The 19,326-nt window shown below is 40.4% G+C and overlaps 1 protein-coding gene across 3 annotated transcripts in view; it reads right to left on the bottom strand.

The window, feature by feature from the left end:
• LOC117663566 (opsin-5-like) overlaps positions 1-12,639 on the bottom strand; it is a 31,725-nt gene extending 19,086 nt beyond the window's left edge. For 2 of the 3 annotated variants that reach the window (XM_034413803.3, XM_034413805.3), the window contains exons 1-3: positions 5,882-5,965; positions 623-766; positions 261-423 (exon numbers count right to left, since the gene is read on the bottom strand). In XM_034413803.3, the coding sequence (XP_034269694.2) occupies positions 261-423; positions 623-766; positions 5,882-5,945 (371 nt within the window). In that variant the 5' untranslated portion in view covers positions 5,946-5,965. Of the gene's footprint in view, positions 1-260; positions 424-622; positions 767-5,881; positions 5,966-12,551 lie in introns of those variants that run through there. The other variant, XM_087889105.1, reaches the window with a different exon arrangement.
• Between the last annotated feature and the right edge of the window lie 6,687 nt (positions 12,640-19,326).

The following is a 19,326-nucleotide window of genomic DNA, read 5'->3' as shown; positions in this document are numbered from 1 at the left end:
GAAAATGAGGTCATGGAGGAAACAGCTAAACTCCATCATTCTCTGCTCTGGATCTACCGCTTTTCCCTTCTATCTGATGTTTTAAAAGCATGTACACATTGTTGAGGGCTTCAAAATAATATACCGATGTTAAATCTTGATTACCACACTGTTGAAAAAGTACCAAGAAGAAATCTGAGTCAATGGAAACCACACTGATCTTCTGAAGGGAAGAAAGAAATCCAATTGTATTAATTAAATGGCTGAATGGATGGAGCTACCTGTGTGCAAAGAAGGATGGTGTGGCCAGTGGAAAGAGAATCAAAGTCATGCCTATGTCACTGATGGCAAGATTCACAATAAAGAATTCCGCAGGCTTCAGAAGGGCTCTTTTCCGGTAGGCAACCCATAGGAGAAGTGAATTTCCAAAGAGAGACACTACACCTGAAAGCAAATCAAAATTGTGATTTAGAACCTGGAAAAAGAAGATGACACATTCAACCACTATATTTATAAACTGTTATGAGTTGCATAAGAATTGCATCTACAATGACATCTAATTGCAACCATTATATAGTCATGATAATATAAACTTTGTTAATTATAGCAAAGTTTATACATATTTAGGATACTTCTTCCTGACCTGATATTTTTCTGGTGCGTTGTTGGCTATGTTGGCCTGGAATTTTGAGAGACGTAATCCCAACACTTCTGGAAGGCATAGGATGGGGACAATTGCTGTATAGCCTGAATCTTCTTTTGTTTCTTTTTTTGCAAGAGCATGGCTCTGTTCACACAATATGTTTAACTCAGTTACTAACCAAGTCAAAAAACCTTACTACTGGTTCCAGCAGTACACAATCATTGCTGAATTATAATCTACATTTTTGGGATTCTAGAATCCCCATTTACTTTCTCTGATAACCCTTAAAGCCATGAATCAGAACAGTTAGATGAGGTGTCAGGAAATATTAGCCTATCTCCAAGGCTACACAGACGGCAACAGAGCTGACTTGGGCAATGGAGCCAGTCAGTATTAAAAACATATGTTCAGTATTTCAAGGATTTTATACTGATTGTAAAATGGAGAGTCTTACTTTTTCAGCCATTCTTTTTCTCCAATATTGTTTTTCTTGGATGACTAAATATGCAGACAAATTAAATATTCTCACCACAACTGTTTGGGTAGAATTAATTTAATCCTGCAAATAAGTGTTTCTCAAACTTGGCAACTTTAAGTTGTGTAGAATTCAACTCCCAGGCCAGAAGAGCTGGCTGGGGAATTCTGGGAGTTGAAGTCCACACATCTTAAAATTGCCAAGTTTGAGAAACATTGCTGTAGAGATGATTCATTTTCTTTTGGATTAAATTTAATCTCCTGGAGATTAGTTGACTAAATCAATTAACTCATTTATGGTGTTCCCACAATTTATTACATCCTCCTCACTTAATATAGTTAAGTTTGTTATAGGATCTGGGCCAATGTTTCACAAAGGTGCCTCTGTACAATCAACGAGCAATGTTCTTTTCCTATTTGATCCCATTTCCCAAACTTTTTGACATATGGCCATTGCAACACCTAGTTTAAGTGTCCATTTCCATATTTTATCCTTTCTCAACCTGGTGCCTCTATTTCTGTTGCACTTAAATTCCCATAAAATGTGAATATGACAGCTGTTAATTATACAAGTTTTGTCTTGCTTAGTCCTTTGGGCAAAACTATATTAATCACAACATTTCTCAAGTAGAATTCAGTTAACTTTTGTTAAGAATCAGTACCCTACTGAAAAATGCTGAAAAGAATAGTGTTTATTTTGAGTGGTTTTGATTGCAAGCTTCATTCTAATTAAACAGCCATTTGCAACCATTTCTGGCAGAGATTTATTTTACTGGTTTGAGATAAATTATAAGTTCTCTCCCTCTCCCTCTCTCCCCCTTCTCCTATAGAATTATTTTATACAATAATATATTGCATGCCAAAATAAATGAAAGAGAGGAAAAAAAATATTATGCAACTGAAGCTACAGAGACAAGATGTTATTTTGTTTGAACATACTTGAGACAACACTGGTAATTAAAATTTAATGCCTAGGATTTTCCTTTTCCATTAAGTCAGGCTAATTTCATTTAAAAAGTGTTTTCCTACATAATTCACAAAGGAGGCCCCGATTACTCCAAGGACAGGTTTGGGGCATTCGGAATGACTCCCTGATAGATTGGGTTGCAAATTAAATATTATGATAACAGTAACATGCCGAAGATGGAATATAGCTGCTCTAGTGATTTTATCTTAGCCCAAATCCTTTGGGGCTCATTCTTACTCAACATGCACTAGAGTTCTGAGTATAAATCACTTCAGTTGAAAAAAAATGGGATCTACATATTCATGTTTCCTCTTCATAATTTTTTGGACACACTAATTCCTTATTCGTTTACTCAGAACTTTATTAAAGTCTAATATGAAGAGTGCTGAGTTTTGATAAGCAGATATTCTATAGTTCTACCATATCTGGGATTGCATAAAATGAGATATCCACTCAATATATCTCTTCTCTACCATCTCCTTCAGATGTCCCAAAGGTGCTTTTGCAAACGACAATTTTTTCCCCTTGAAAACGTTTTGCTTCTAATCCAAGAAGCTTCTTCAGTTCTTTTTTTTTTTTTTTAAAGAACTAAAAAAGAACTGAACCGAAGAAGCTTCTTGGATGAAAAATGAAATGTTTTCAAGGAAAAAAACCCCAAGAAAGTCATTTTCTTTTGGAAAAGCATCTTTGGGAAAACCATGACCTGGATCATTGAAAAGCTCTATAGACAGAGTTTTACAGCCGAGATATAACAGTCATATTATCCTGGATGAGCTGCAAGTAGGTTAATAATGTTGTTATGATGGGAAAACTGAACAACAAACATCGTCAGTGGCTTCCAAAGGCTGCCCAACTAAACTCTCGGCTATTTGATATTCTGGCTGAGGAGGCTGGCAGTTATACTTCCGCAATATCAAAAAGCCACAGGTTTCCCATTCATTGAGGACAATAGCTAGAGATGGAGAAGTAAAGACCAGTGGTGGGTTTCAAATTTTTTTACTATCGGTTCTGTAGGTGTGGCATGGATTGGTGGGCGTGGCTTGGTGGGCATGGTAGGGGAAGGATACTGTAAAATCTCCATTCCCACCCCACTCCAGGGGAAGGTTACTGTAAAATCTCCATTCCCTCCCGATCAGCTGGGACTTGGGAGGCAGAGAATAGATGAGGGCGGGGCCAGTCAGAATTTTTACTACCGGTTCTCCGAACTACTCAAAATTTCCGCTACCGGCCCTCCTGAACCTGCAGAACCTGCTGAACCTGCTGAAACCCACCTCTGTGTCAGACCATTCTGAGGAAAGAATGTGAGGTTTCCCAAAATATACAACACTACAACACGGTTCTTTCAACAGTTCCAAGAAGGCTCCAGATCAATTTGTACCACTCAGGTGACCCTGATGGCACAGATAAACCTCCAGGTGACTTTAATGGCCTGCTAAAAGAATGCAAATGAACAGCTGTCTGCAAGGAGTATAAATCCTTCCATCCTCCACCATCCAGTCAGAGCTGAAGAAGCTTCTTGGATGAGAAGTGGTAATGTTTTCAAAGAAAAACCAGAAAGTCCAGTTGCCTCTTGGAGAGAAAAAAAGAAGCACCTTTGGGTCAACCATGATCTGGATAACTGAGAATCTCCATAGATATTTCCCAAAATATTTATTTATTTTATTCATGCAGTATATTGCCTATTAACTTGAACTCAAAGCAGTTTGCCATCCAGCAAAATGAATAAAATGCAAAGAAAACAATGTGTAACATATTTAACACAAAGCTCTACTCTTTCAGAAGCCTGTCATTATTAACATCCCTAATTTTGCTTAGATTCAGATGGCATCCAAAACCAATGAAATAAATTAATATCAGCCAAACACTGCATAAATAAAATTCCGCAGCCTAACCAAGTTACTAAAGCTTTTCTAAAGATCACGGGCTTAGGGACATTCAAACCTTAGAAGGCAACCTATTGGACTCTACAACTTTTCATTTCATGTGAGATAGAGACCATCATCATTCTTTAATAAAGGAAAACACAGGCCAGGCTGAATCTTGCTGAGAGAGATAATAGCAATAGCACAGACTTATATACTGCTTCACAGTGCTTTACAACCCTCTCTAAGCAGTTTACTTAGTCAGCATATTGCCCCCAACAATTTGGGTCCTCATTTTACCCAAAGGATGGAAGGATGGAAGGCTGACCTTGAGCCTGGTGAGATTTGAACTGCCAAATTGCAGTCAGCCAGCAGTCAGCAGAAGTAGCCTGCAGTACTACACTCTAATCACTGCACCACTATGGCTCATAATCCTGTAAACGCTCAGGAGCTAAGCCATATATAAAACTAGACAACCAGTGAGTGTTGTTCATTGTTTCAGAGAGATTTCTTTACCTAAACAGAGAATGACCAGAGTAAAGCAGCTGTAGGAATGGAAATGATTTCTTATTTCCTATCAGCTTTCCCACAGACATGGCTACAACTTTGCCAAATTTCAACCTCATGCCACTCATGTCCCAGATTCAAAAATTGTTGCCCTATGATGTATCATTTCAGTTAACTGAAAGTTACAAGCAATCAAAAGGATGCAGGAGTATTGATAATCAACACTTTGAATTGGATACAGAAGCAAATTGGTCACTTGTATAGTGGCCATAGCATGGCTGTCATATGGCTAACCCCTGGTTAGCAAGTGGTCTGCTGCACTTTGGACCAATTGAAGCTTCCAGTTGAAATTCAAGACATATCCATGTAGAATGTATTGTAATAATCTAGGTGGAGCATGACAAGGACATGATTGATTCAGTGTCATCATGGCTTCCTAGTTCAGAAAAATCTGCAGTTGGTGCACCCCTGGCTACAGCATCTACCTCCTGTTCTAGAAGGAGCCATGTCTCCAAGAGGATCTCCACAATTGTGGATCTCCACAATTCGGCCAAAGAGGCTGTAGAAAAAAAATGCCTTTAAAAGCCTCTGGCGATTCCAGCTGAGTTGCCTGATTGTCAGAGGCTCCTAAAAGCATTTTTTTCTGCAACCTCTTCGGCTGAAGAGGCTGTAGAAAAAATGCTTTTAAAAGTAAAAAAAAAAAAAAAAAGTTGGCCACGCCCACCCAGTCACATTACCCCCCCCCCCCCACAAGCCATGCCCACAGAACCGGTAGTAACAAATTTTAGATTTCACCCCTGGGGCAGATGCCAACCTTCACTTTGACTTTACATCAGCTTGTGGAATCTGGATGTTACAGTCCTGCTCCTTAAAAGTAGGGTAATGCCCAGGGATCTAGGGCAGGGACTCTATGCCTCCAATTGCCCTCCGAAGACAGGAGGTGGCAATGCGGTGGTGGCAGTGCTGGAAGAACCTGGATTAGCTAGCACATGTGCATGAGCAGCTAGATACAGACTGCTGTGATGGGCGGTGTTCCTAGGGCGAACCTAGGGGTAGCCAGCACCGATTGTCTCTTCCTCGCTCGGAGAGAACCAGGGGCTGCAGCCAAACTGCGAACTGGTGCCATTGTGCCAAATTCGTCAACCTGGAGGACTAGGGACTAGTGACCAAATCACCAACTAGCGCTGCTCAAGCGGCGCCGCCAACCTGCATGCCTCCTGGCACCTCCAACCTGCACACCTCAGCGGCGTTTAAATTTTATGGCTTGCAAACCTCTGACTCATTCAATGTCAGGAGCATGAAAGAGATCAGGCCCGCTTTGATGACAATGGGGCCTGAAGTGTTGGCAGCATTGCCAGGAAGGCTGGACTAGCCAGTGCAATCTCTGGAGGCCATTACGCAAGCCAGGAGAACACTATCCATCGCAAAACCGAATCAGAAGGGAAAAACCTGATATGAAAGGCAAGAATAGTCCAGGAATGAAGCAGAAGACAAGCCGTCTCCAAAATAACATCTCTCTTGGGCCAACTGAGTCAAAAAAACTGAGAGAGAGTTTGCCCGAGAGAGAGGCAGGAGGGCGTGGCTAAAGAATTATGACCCAGTCTCTGGACAGTTCTGACTGTAGCAACCCATTCCTGGACTATTCCACAGCTACCCTGGAGAACCAGGACATTCTCACACTTGCTCGGAAGAAGGAGGAATGATGCCACCAGACCTGCAGACGTTGCCCTGATTGGACCATGTGACTGATTGTTTGGGTTGAGGGGGAAAACCTTTACTTTTAATTAGGTGAAAACCAAGGGGCTTCCCAGAGTTGGTTTTTACCAGATATGTGTCAGTTTGATATTTCCAATAAAGCTATTATTTGAGGAATCTTGCTTGCAATGGATCTATTACTTGGAACCCTGACAGGTGCTCAGCATGAATCTGCGAACAGCATCAGGACAGAGAAATGTACATGTTTCCCTGTTACTGTCACCATGCTCTAGGCATCTTTCATTCACTTTGTCTCCAGAGGCTCCTCAGAAAACCAATGAGTCCATCAGGATCTGTGAGGAAGGAGATATGACTTGGGGGTAGTCTCATCCAAATAGCCTTGCAACTGCCATCTTCCAGAGGTTAGGAAGATGTGCAAGAAACCTCCCTAGAAGATTATTGGATAATTTCCCAGACTTTTTCAGAAAACCCAATATGTCTGTCTGATGCCTGGAGCAGACTACCTTCATCAGTCCTTCACTCTTATAGAATTGAATACAGTCTTACAATAATCACTCAATCTGTCCATAGAACCGCCATTCCATGCAGTCATTGGAAATCAATATGTACACACTTCTGCAGCTGAGATATCCTTTATGTCTATCTGCAAATCTGAAAAGATGTCACCTGCCTTCTCTGATCCTCACGCCTTCCAGTTGATGGCCAGGGATTTGGGCACCCAATACAGCTGGAAGGCTGCCTTACAGTAATCAACATACTTGTCTCACAGTTAATGGACTTTGGTTTCAGAGTGCACTCTACATTATATGAGCATGTTGACATCCTTCATCTTTAAGTCCTATGGAATCAAGAGTTTGTGCCCTTAGAGTCTTTCAAGAACAAGGTTGTCCGTTCCTCTTTTCTTAAAGTGTAAAGCAGACAAAGTATAATACCTGCCTGCTACTCAAAGTGTTCCCAGGAGGAAACCTGTCTTTTACTGAGGCTGATTTCTGAATAAACTGAAAACATGGAGTAGTGTTGCAAGGATCTTGTCAGTCAGGCTCACAATGTCGAGATGGTTGCTAAAGGCTGATTTGGTGGTCAATGACAAATTAATGCAGGTCATCAGAAAGTCATTTGAGGGTATGGAGAATAAACAAACCGCAAGGACTGTTGGAGAAACTTTCTTCTTTGGAACCAATTTTTTTTCTCATACAGATAGCACAGCATATTCAAAGTCACATTCTAATTCTAATTTGGTAACAGAAAGGCAGACAGTTCTATTTTTGGCCAAAAGTGATAGATATTTAGGACACATTTGTGGAACACTTTTGAAAAACATTTTGAAGTTTTATTGAATATACACTTGAGATCCTCCATCAGAGGTGCTTGGAAGTGCTGAGGGTCTCCAGGATTGAACCTACCATTAGGCTGAGTGAGCTGGAGGTGTTAAGAAGTATGGGGTGGAATTAAGAGCAACAAGAGCTATATGCAGTGCAAATTTCACTGTGATCCTCAAGCTAGCTTGCTATCTGTTTCTTTCAGGAGCAGTAGGAAATATATGCTTCTTTGCAAATGTTGAATTGTTGAATCCCTATATATACAGTATCATGTCCCATTGCACTACGGTTGCCCAACCTTGGCAAGTTGAAGATATGTGGACTTCAATTCCCAGAATTCCCCAGTCAGCCATGCTGGCTGGGAATTCTGGGAGTTGAAGTCCATTTGTCTTGATGTTGCCAAGTTTGGGAAACTGAGCACTACACCGACTAAGAGTATATATATGTGAGTTTGTAAATGGAAGAATTTGAAACTGAGATTAAAGACTGCTCAGTAATGATGAAAAAAAAAGATGAAAGGGTGACCCTTTTGGGATGGATGGAAAAGTTATATCTCCAGTATTATGTATTCAATTGTGTCAGCTAAAGAGTATGGATCAGTAATATATTACATACAAAATTACGTCAAAAAAGAAAGCTGTGCAAATATCATCAGTTTCATTAATGTATGCAGACTGCAGAATTCAGCTGTGCTTGCTGCAGAATATGAATATAGAATTCCTTAAAAGCAAGACAGAAATTGAATAGACAACCTGATCCTGATCAGAGTGATCTGGTTATGAATACAAAGAAATTTACTTCCAAGATGTTCTACGTGAAGTTGAAATAAAAATAATCATTATCGTCACCAGCAGCAGCAGCAGCAGCAGCAGCAGCAGCAGCCAGAGCAACATCTTTTCGAAGACGGATGTCCATAATAATTTTTATGGCATACCCCATTAAATATTTCCACATATTTCCAAGTTAGATATTGACACTAGAAAGTGGAGCAGTGGCCTCGAGGTGGAGCTCTGGCCTCACGATCAGAAGGTTGTGAGTTTGATCCTAAGTAGCAGCAGATATTTCTCTCTCTGGGCACCATGAGTAATTATCTGCTGCGAACTCTGCATTGGTAACAGGAAGGGCATCCAGCCAGTAAACACTCAGCTCCATTTACCTGCCCCGACTCTGCCCTGATGTAAGGAATTAAGGGGTCATTAAAAGACAAAAAAGAAAAATATTGACCCTAGAAATCTGGGACCTGGTTGACTTGTGCCCTGAGATCTGGATTGCTCGCCTGATCAGACTCCCTGTTGATCCCTTCATTTCAGATGTTATTTTTGCCAAGGGACCATCAATCCCTTTTTACTCTGACAGCAGTGATCCCTTTTTCAGTGCATCATTAAGCATCTCCAAGAAGCAGACAGGACTGTCACTGATTAATTTCTACTGCTGCTTCTGGAAGACTAAAACGGACAAGTCCCTGGGAAGGCAGAAGGCTGGGTTTGTGTGTGTTGAGTTTCAGTTGAAATGCTATTCTATTCATGCAGTTCTAACTGGATGTGGCATGGCATGAAAGCAACACAACCAGAGAACTCCCCTTTATTGCTCCAACTATGCCCCCAAACATTCCCACATTCACTACAAGTCCTGGAGCAAAGCTCTCACATGCACCTTCAGAAGCCTCTGGCTGCAAGTAGCCCAATAAACCAGGTTAACCAAACAGCAACCAGGGCCAGCAGTCCAATAAGCCAGGTTTATCAAACAGCAACTAGGACCAGTAGTCCAATAAACCAGGTTAGTCCAATGTGTTGTCGCCAGGGCGGGGAGTTATTTTATTATTTTATTATATATGATTCTCTTTTATTTGTTTTATTGTTTTAGGTGATGTTTTTATATTCTTGTAAGCCGCCTTGAGTCGCCATGTGCGAATAGGCGGCAATATAAATCTCCTAAATAAATCAATCAATCAGACTGCACTGGAACAGGCTACTTTATTTATTTATTTATTTATTTATTTATTTATTTATTTATTTATTTATTTATTATATTTCTATACCGCCTTTCTCCCGTAGGACTCAAGGCGGTGTACAGTCAAGAAAAATATAGACACACAAACATCATAAAATTGCTAATTAAAATTATTACTTAGTTTGGTCAATTAAATAAAACCCAGAATTAGATAACATTTAAAAAATCATTCACATGTTCGTATGTTTAGCCCCGCCTGTTGGAACATCAGGGTCTTGAGGGCATGGCGGAAAGCACGGAGATCAGGGATATTCCGTATCTCCGGGGGCAGTTCATTCCAAAGGGTTGGAGCCCCCACAGAGAAGGCCCTCCCCCTGGGAGTTGCCAGTCGACATAATTTGACTGACGGTACCCTGAGTAGTCCCTCCCTGTGAGAATGAACTGGTCGGTGGGAGGCTATTGGTGGCAAAAGACGGTCTCGTAGGTACTTGCCTATTGCTGATCAAGACACTGGGCAAATATTGTTTAAAGAAAAACCTGGAACAATGCATTTGTGATGAAGCCTGCTCATTGCCTGAGGATGCCCTATGCTGCAGCTAGATCTGCTGGCATGTGGATGAATAGGATCAGAAAGCAATCCGTAAATATGTTAAACAGATAAGTATTAAGTTTGTCAATGCTGACAAAAGAGTTGGAAGAAAATGCTTAAGGAGCCTGGGGAAAAAGGATATGGCTGCTTTAATAAGTAGATTTAAAAAGTGGATGTCTTTTTTTCAGACTAGCTCAGAAATCTGAAAAATGCACTCAAACATGCTGCACTCACACTTTTGTGAATTTAAAAGAAAAGAAAAACTTTAATTGCATCATTTAGATGATTATAAATGATTATATTCTGGGATTATTCATGCCTAGAGTAAATGAATCTATCGAGTGAAAGACTGGAGGTCTCAACCAGGGGTGAAATGCTTCCGGATCAGACCAGATCGCCTGATCCGGTAGCAATTTTTCCCTGTGGTTCGGTGATCCGGTAGCGATCACCACCTGGGTGTCATTACTTCCTGGTTTTAACCAGGAAGTAATGTTTTTTTACCTTCTGCGCATGGGCAGAAGTTTTTGCGCATGCGCAGAAGCTCGTGCGCTTCCAAACCGATAAGGAAGGTAAGTAGATTTCACCCCTGGCCTCAACCTTCTTTTCTTAGATAATTACTGCTCGGTAATTATTGCTACCACCAGCTATCTTTCAGGACAAAGTGTTTACCTTCTGTATTTCCCTTAAAACATGACATGTGGGATGACATGTGGGATAGACAAGGACCCCACAGCCAGCATAACTCACTAGCAACTGGTGGGAAAATAAATTCAATAAAAATGAAATAAATTTCACAACATCATGTCCTTGGCCTGTAGTATGAGATGAGTAGCATCTCCCACTCCATTTGGAAGATCGATCACTGTGACAAATAATAAAATTATTCTTTAAAAAGGGAGAAGAGAATACATTTTTTTCCCCTTTAAGTAATCATATGTAAAACATTTCAGGGCAAAGGGGAGAAATGTACAGGTATTTTAAACACAGAAAGTATCTGACATGAATTTTCCATAGAGATACTATAAAAGATAATATACAATTCTTGGCAGACACATTCTACTCATAATGAAATAACTCTGATGGTCCAGGGAACATAAGTATCTCAAGCATTAACAGACAGACTTCGTGACATCATAAAGTAGGTACAGAAAGGAAATTAAACTTGGTGCCATCTGTAGGAAGTTAGCACCCATCCTCTCCTAGGAAAATGAAATATTCTAGGAAATATTAAAAAGGCAGAATATTGTATTTCCCTGGATGAGAAATGGAGAAACATGTTTTTAGGCAGAAAGCAGACTCACTCTTAATAGCCCCCACCAGCCTCAATAGCCCACAGCAGATGTCCACCCTTAAGAGATAAAGAGATAGGTAGGTCTATTCATAAGCAAATACCCTCACCCAAGATACAACAAAGGTAGGATTAGCCCTCTACCCATCTAGCAACAGAGCTCACCACATGGCACCTGGGGAGATTGTATTACCCAGCAAGGCTCAAGCAAGCTTGGGACTCAGGACAGCCCACAGAGTTGTCCCTGCATGGCCCCATGGGAGTCTGACAACCAATCAGAATACAAGCTCAGATTCAAAGCCCAACAGAGGGCATAAAACCAAGGCACTCTCAGCATCTCAGCCCTTTTTCTGCTCAGGAACTCAAGCCATGTGATCCTGTTCATCAATAAACCTTCTTTCCAAGCAACTTCCATGAATCCAGTGTCTTTTTCCCCACTTGGAACTGAACCCAGAAGGATATTTCTTCCAACACATCCTTAGTTAATTTTTCACTTGTACCCAAAAAATAGATAAACTTCTGAACAGATGTGGCCTCTGTTGCAATAATGGTACCTGATAATTGTGTTTCCTGCAAGTTCTAGTTTAAATTTGAGGAAGGGAAATGGTTTCCAGCCTCTTGTTCAGCAACTTTTGCTTTATTTTTACAAATACTAATCATGTTTCATTCTAGCTAAAAGGGATGGTTTCAGGCCATCTGCTTGTTGAATACACATCCGAATAATGTATTTCTGCTTGAGATGGAGATGTATACAGAGATGTGTAGCCTGAAGGGAACTTGCTATCCATTTATTACAAGCAAAAAACACTGAATACCTGATGCCTGGATTTTAATTCTTAAGAAATTTTAAATTCTGGATGCTCTCTTAGGCAGTGTTGCCTTGATCCACTAGATTTTAAAATCTTGTGATTGATTTTCCAGCCATGCCAACTAGTCAAGTACTTGCAAAAAAATAAGATGCTTCTTGAAGCAAATTCCAAAATCCCAAATATTTTTTATAAAAAAGAATGCTTGCAATGCTGGGAGTTGATGGGAAGATGATTTAGAACAGTCCCAAGAATATACAGTAGTAATTTGCCCCGGGACGTACCATAATGAACCTATAGAATTTATTGTCACAATGATCACTAACTTGAATCACTTTAAAAAGTGGTGGGGTGAGATGTGGAGTAATATAGTCCTTGGCCTCATCCAGCAGGGCGAAAGACTCTCCAAATTGTTTTTTTGCAAAAATGCTTCCCTTCCTCCCAAGCTTACCAAAGAATGAATAGAGAGTTCCAAAGATCAGATCTTCTCCTTCAGATAATGTTGACAAGAACACTGGGGCACTGGAGGCATTTTCCATCTGGAGATAAATCAGAAAACAGAAAAGGAAGCAAAGGCCAGTCAGCTTCGGTTTGGTCAGACTGCATCATTCAACACTTCCCCCCCCCTTCCCGCTCCAACTCTCAAACAGAACATTGTCCAAAGGCAGAGTGTTCCTTCTTGGCTGTCAGCTTCAACCAAATCAACCATGGGATTGCAAGCATACTGCAGTGAAGAAAAAGATGAACTGTTCATATGGATGCTGGCACTTAGATCTGGGCTGTGCAGCCGGCAGATAATAGAAACTGGCTGAGCCACCCAATTTGTGGTAATCTTACTTAATTATGGCTTTGTGCATTTAATAATAAAATATGTTAATTAGCATATAGGAGAGAGAGAGAGGGAGGGAAAGGGAGGGAAAGAGGTTTGGGCAGAAAAGACTACTAAGCAGATTCAGTTGCTCTGCTTTCATGAATACTGTTTGTTCCAAGTTCTGCCAAGCTTCTGGCCTCCTCTGCTGCTCACATATACTCTCGGGCTGTCTGTTGCAGACTTTATGCTAATTGCAGTAAGCTTTACCTGCTTAATCTAAAAAGAAGCAAGTTTTTCAGACAGGTGCTTTGGAACCTCTGTACCCCGACGAGATTAAATTACATCTTTAAGCACAACTGGACATCCCACCATCCACAAGCTGCCTGATTCTGGTATTTATCTGCCACTTCCACCCCTTCCTACAATGGATGTTTGGTGGGGGAAACACTGGAATGTGTCAACTTTCACAAAACTTTTTTTGGGGAAGGGGGGGCGGGATTGTGAGGTTTTCAAACAAAAGAGATGTACTAAGTTTTTATTCAGCAATTTTGCTCTGCCCTCTCCCCCTTCCCCCCTTTTATTTTTCTGTATCTTTTCAAGCTTTTGATAATTGACAAATTAATTTTGGAGTGGGACAAACTTAGAAGGATAGTGCTGTGGCTTTTGGCATCTTTGGATGTTACCAATAGAGAAAAGCTAAAATAACCCAAACTGTATTTACAGTATGATTGTATGATGGCTTCGTATAAAGACATTCATATTAGCAACTGGAGTTTATATATTTTTTTCTATTACTCTGTACTTTTTTTCTCATAGAACCCACACTGAAAACAATCATTAAAAAACCATAAAAGATGTCTAGAAAAACTAGGTACAGGAAGAAGTAGTTGCAGGGAACTATTGCATAGTGCAAACAATACAAAGAATGCATTGAGTGTTGCATGAGTGTACAGACGTTGCATTATAAAAGGAAGGAAAAAAAACTAGTTAAAGTTGGTCCAGGTGACTTGTGTAATTGTTTAGACTGCCATCCAAACCACTGATGGGCAGCATCAAGGCCTGGGCTCTTCTCTTTTTTATCTTTCACTGGACTTGAATTGGCAATCTTCTAAAGAGAGATTTGTCCTTGCAAGGATCAAAGCTGCTGTATATTTCAATCTTCAAAACAAAGATTAGATATTATTAGTTCTGAAGTTCCACCCACACATTATTACAAAACCATCAATTTAAAACATGCTCTGTTCCTGGAGATAAATATTTATAGTGCATCGTGCAGGTCAATAAAACAGATTGAATCTGCATCACTTTTGGACATTTTGTAAACCTCCCCTCATGATCCAGCTAAAGTTAAACATTTGTTAAGTATCACTGATTTCAGTGATCTCTTCAGTGATAAGCCTGTTTTATCTATCACTTAACTGAAATCAATGGGATTTAAAGGCAATGCTTGCCTGCATTCATAAAATAAGCAAAAACTGTCCCAAGTATTTGAATAGAGACATTAGTTGTATATTCCTGGGTGTTCCTTTTGGAGGAAACAGGTGAGAGGGAATAAATTACAAAAGTGCAGAATGACATCATAATACAAGTGAAATGACTTCTGTACGTGAGTCAAGTTTTGGGATGCAAGGAATAATGGCAATATTTTCATTACTATGCAGGTGTCACAATTTTAGCATCCCTGCAATTTTCCACAGATGCCACTGAGCTCATTGCAAGAACTAAATGCCTTAGAAAGAAAGTCCAATATCCTGAGCATCCCCCCCCAAGATATTGTGTAAAAGTATGGAATAAAGTACACACTATTGCTGCATAATGTTGGAAAATTCACCCTCAACTGTATGCTAGTTTGTTTCTACCACAGTCTGAAAAGTTCTTTAGAATGTCCTTAGAAAATATTTTGATAGTGCTCTTCGTTATTGTTTTACCATTTGTTTTCTGTTAGTGGGATATTCACATTCATGCTTTTCTGAATTCTGCAGCCATCCATGAGGATTTGATCAAAATCCTTTTCCTTTTAGTATTTTAAAAAAAACTTTTTCCAGTTAGTTATCTGAGAATGGTGGCAAAGGTGTTCACCATCATGAATTTTTCAGAGCACCACTAATCTTTTCAATAGCTCCTAATTTTCATACTTTAGAGTTGATAAAATCCAACCACTTTTTCATTAACTTAATTATAGTAGGAAGATCAGTTGTCCAGTTTTACAGACAATAGTTCTATATTTGTGTGTTGGATATATCAGTGTTGTATTTAGCGGTGCCTTCTGTTTGAAGGATTGTCTACTGTTCAGTTCAGGTGCGGCTTAAATCTAAAGATGGATAGTCCACCTATAACCAATAAGAGCAGACAGAACAAGTTCATAAGAGATACATCTTGGTCTAGTGGTTAAGGCTCCAGACTAGAAACTGGGAGACAGTGAATTCTAGTCCTGCCTTAGGCACAAAAGCCAGCTGGACCAGTCATCTCAGCCCAATCTGATAACAGAATAATAGAGTTGGAAGGGACCTTGGAGGTCTTCTAGTCCAACCCCTGCTTAGGCAGGAAACCCTACACCACTTCAGACAAATGGTTATCCAACATCTTAAAAACATCCAGTGTTGAAGCAATCACAACTTCTGGAGGCAAGTTGTTCCACTGATTAATTGTTCTAACTGTCAAGAAATTTCTCCTTAATTCTAAATTGCTTCTCTCCTTGATTATTTCCACCCATTGCTTCTTGTCCTGCCCTCAAGTGCTTTGGAGAATAGCTTGACTCCTTCTTCTTTGTGGCAGCCCCTGAGATATTGGAACACTGCTATCATGTCATCCCTAGTACTTCTTTTCATCAAACTAGACATACCCAGTTCCAGCAACCCTTCTTTATATGTTTTAGTTTCCAATCTCCTAATCATCTTTGTTGCTCTTCTCTGCACTCTTTCTAGAGTCTCAGCATCTACCTCAGAAGGTTATTGTTGTGGAGAAAATAGGAGGAGGAAAAAGTATTAGATATGTTCACTGCCTTAAATTGTTTATAGAAAAATATATCCGGGATATAATAAAAAATAAATAATCCTCTTCACTATAGAAGTAATTATTTCTAAAAGTTCTATAAATCAGTTTTAAAGGAATTAAAATCAATTCCTCTTTTGTTTTGGGGGGATATGTATCTGCATGTGATGCACAGCAAGCTATTCTGATTTCAACACAAATGTGAATTTCCAGGCAGATATGTTTTGTGCATTTGCTCCATTTGAAGCAAACTAATGTGAAAAGAAATAAAATACATCAAAATCTGAATGCCCCTCCCAAGGTATAGATACGATAGAATACTAAGGTTTTGAAGAAAAACCAAATACTATTTCTTCCTGGCGTCAAATTGTATTTATAGGGTTAGCTATAGGCTACAAAATAATATATTTCTACAATGAAAACAGATATTCTGTTATGCACAATCTTCCCTACAAAGAAACTGAATTGATCTGGAAAGCAGATATGTCTCTGAATTTCTTAATCATTCTTCTATAGAGTAAAAGTGGGGGGGGCATATTTTGAACCTACTTACTTCAACTTCTACACTCATTTCACCCCTAAAAAGATGTCTGACTTTCCATATACTACGTTTTATGAATCCTCTTAACAGAGGAAAGCTTTAGATCATCAGAATTATAACATACCCTTTTGCTTTATATTGCTTTATTGGTGTTTGTAAACTGCCTCAAATATATTGTTTTTATTCCTCTAAAGTAAGTACAATCTTGTGAGCCCCCAGCCACAATCTGAAGTGGTTGCAATTCTCCAAGTGAGAAATAGGTTTCAGTCTCATTACAACTGAACAACTTAATTGCAAAAGCAACAAAGCTTATAGAACCTGCCCTGACCAAAAGACAGGTTTGCCTGAAGCATACTTCTTGATTTCATCATGAACATAATTCAATTATCTTCAACCTACTATTCTCCTTGATCTAAGCACATAATAGTTTGGGGCGGGTATTAGACTAACTTTCCCCAAATATATCGATTACAACCTTTGTTATCTGACAGTCGGCATGTTTTAGGGAGAATGGAAATTGTAGTCAATCATATTTCAAGAGCACTATATTAGGCAAGGCTGAAGCTGCCAAGGCCACCCTGGCCACAGCTTCCACCTGTTGTTGCAATATTGTTATTGCAATATTGCTGGGCACCAGGATCTGAATAATGCCCTCTATAGAATCAGCTATGCAAGTTCCAAATAGAACCAGTTGTATACTGCCTCCTGATGGCCAAGATAAATAAAAATACCATTCAGGATATACACTGTGTAAAAATAGAGAAATTCCTACCCACTGGGAGAGGAGCTAGAAGCCTTGGTAAACTCAATAGAAAGGGCACATGATACAACATTTACAGGTAGTCCTCGACTTATGACCACAATTGAGCCCAAGATTTCTGTTATTAAGTGAGATATTTGTTAAGTGAATTTTGCCCATTTTATGATCTTTCTTGCCACAGCTGTTAAGAGAATCACCGCGGTTGTCCAGTTAGTAACTTGGTTATTAAATGAATCTGGCTTCCCCATTGACTTTGCTTGTCCGAAGGTCGCAAAAGGGGATCCTGTGACCCTGGGATACAGCAATGATCATAACTATGAACCAGTTGCCAAGCATTGAATTTTGGTCACATGATCTGCAAAAGTTGTAACTGTGAAAAATGGTCATAGGTCACATTTTTCAGTACTGTTGTAACGTTGAACAGACACTAAATGAACTGTTGTAAGTCAAGGACTACCCATATATGTCTCTGCCTGAGAGCCTAGAACCATGATGGCAAACCTATGGCACGCATGCCACCTATGGCACGCAAGCCATATTAGTGGGCATGCAAGGGTTGCCCTTGGCTCAGCTCCAGCATGCATGTGCAAGCTGGCCAGCTGATTTTCAGGCCTTTTGAGCCCACCGGAAGACGGGAAATGGGCTGTTTCCGGCCTCTGGAGGGCCTGCAGGGGAGTGGGGAAAGCTGTTTTTGCCCTCCTCAGGCTCCTAGAAAGCCTCTGGAGCCTGGGGAGAGCGAAAAAAGGGCCTACTGGGCCCACCGGGCCATCACATGCCAAAAGCGGTGGGAGCATTGGGGGGGGGGGTGTCACAAGCGCATGCGTGGGGGGGGCAGGGCACATAGAATTATGGGTGTGGGCTTGCACGCGCGTGATCACCCTGCACTCCCCCCACGTTTGGCATGCGATGGCAAAAAGGTTAGCCATCACTGGCCTAGGAAAAGGAAGGGGAAATATATATACCAGTCTAAACTGTATATGTACCATTCTTCTGCAAAACACTTTACTCCTTTCTGGCTTCAAGCATTTCCTTTCTGTTGTTGACTGCAAAGTAATTTCTCATTACAAAGTCTTGCAACTTGCTAATGTGTACACACACACACACACATAGTAAGGAGAAAATCAGAAAGGGTTGCTCACTTCCTCTGACTGCCTGACAAAAATCATCATGCTTTATTGCCCTAATTAGTTTTCTTGGTATTTTATGCAAAGGTTCCAGGGTGCTTAGAAAGTTAATAGGGGGTAATGGAGTGGAACATGTGGAATGTCTTCTCACCCCACGAAGCACTCCTTTCCCTTGCTGATAACAAGTGTGTGTGTTTGTGGAGGGGGGAAAATCCCTTTATTTATTTTTTTAAGGAACGAAAGTTCAGTGAGTTGGGGGAAGCTGGTTTCACAATTAGCTTGAAATTACTTGCCGAATGAAAGGTCAGCAGTTCAGCGGTTCGAATCCCTAGTGCCGTATAACCGGATGAGCTCCCAAGTTACTTGTCCCAGCTTTTGCCAATCTAGCAATTCGAAAGCATGTAAAAAATGCAAGTAGAAAAATAGGGACCACCTTTGGTGGGAAGGTAACAGCATTCCGTGTGCCTTTGGCGTTTACATATGCCAGCCACATGACTAGGGAGATGTCTTCGGACAGCACTTGTTCTTCGGCTTTGAAATGGAGATGAACACCGCCCCCTAGAGTCGGGAACGACTAGCACATATCTGTGAGGGGAACCTTTACCTTTACCTTACACCTGCATACCACTGCAGAACATGAGACCCTGGTCCAAATTATAATGTGCATTTCAGCCATCCCTGAATCAAGGCAAAAATGGGCCAGCATAATTTTTCCTGCAACTGAGCTCTATTCTGCCTTAATAATAAGCCCATCACTGGTACTGACCTTATAAGATTAAGGATAATACAGGATAAATGCAGAACAATGATGTCTGGATTCTCCTTCCTTCCTTCCTTCCTTCCTTCCTTCCTTCCTTCCTTCCTTCCTTCCTTCCTTCCTTCCTTCCTTCCTTCCTTCCTTCCTTCTCTAGATAGTATAATGTTTAAAAACAGATGCAATACCTAAAACCGAAAAAGATAGGCCAAAAACATAATGGGGCAACAAACACACCTTATCCA

Source organism: Pantherophis guttatus, chromosome 3, assembly GCF_059756535.1.
Source record: "Pantherophis guttatus breed Tessera chromosome 3, ASM5975653v1, whole genome shotgun sequence".
NCBI lineage: Eukaryota > Metazoa > Chordata > Lepidosauria > Squamata > Colubridae > Pantherophis > Pantherophis guttatus.
Note: the sequence above shows the minus strand (reverse complement) of the source record. Positions and strands in the feature narration are given on the sequence as shown.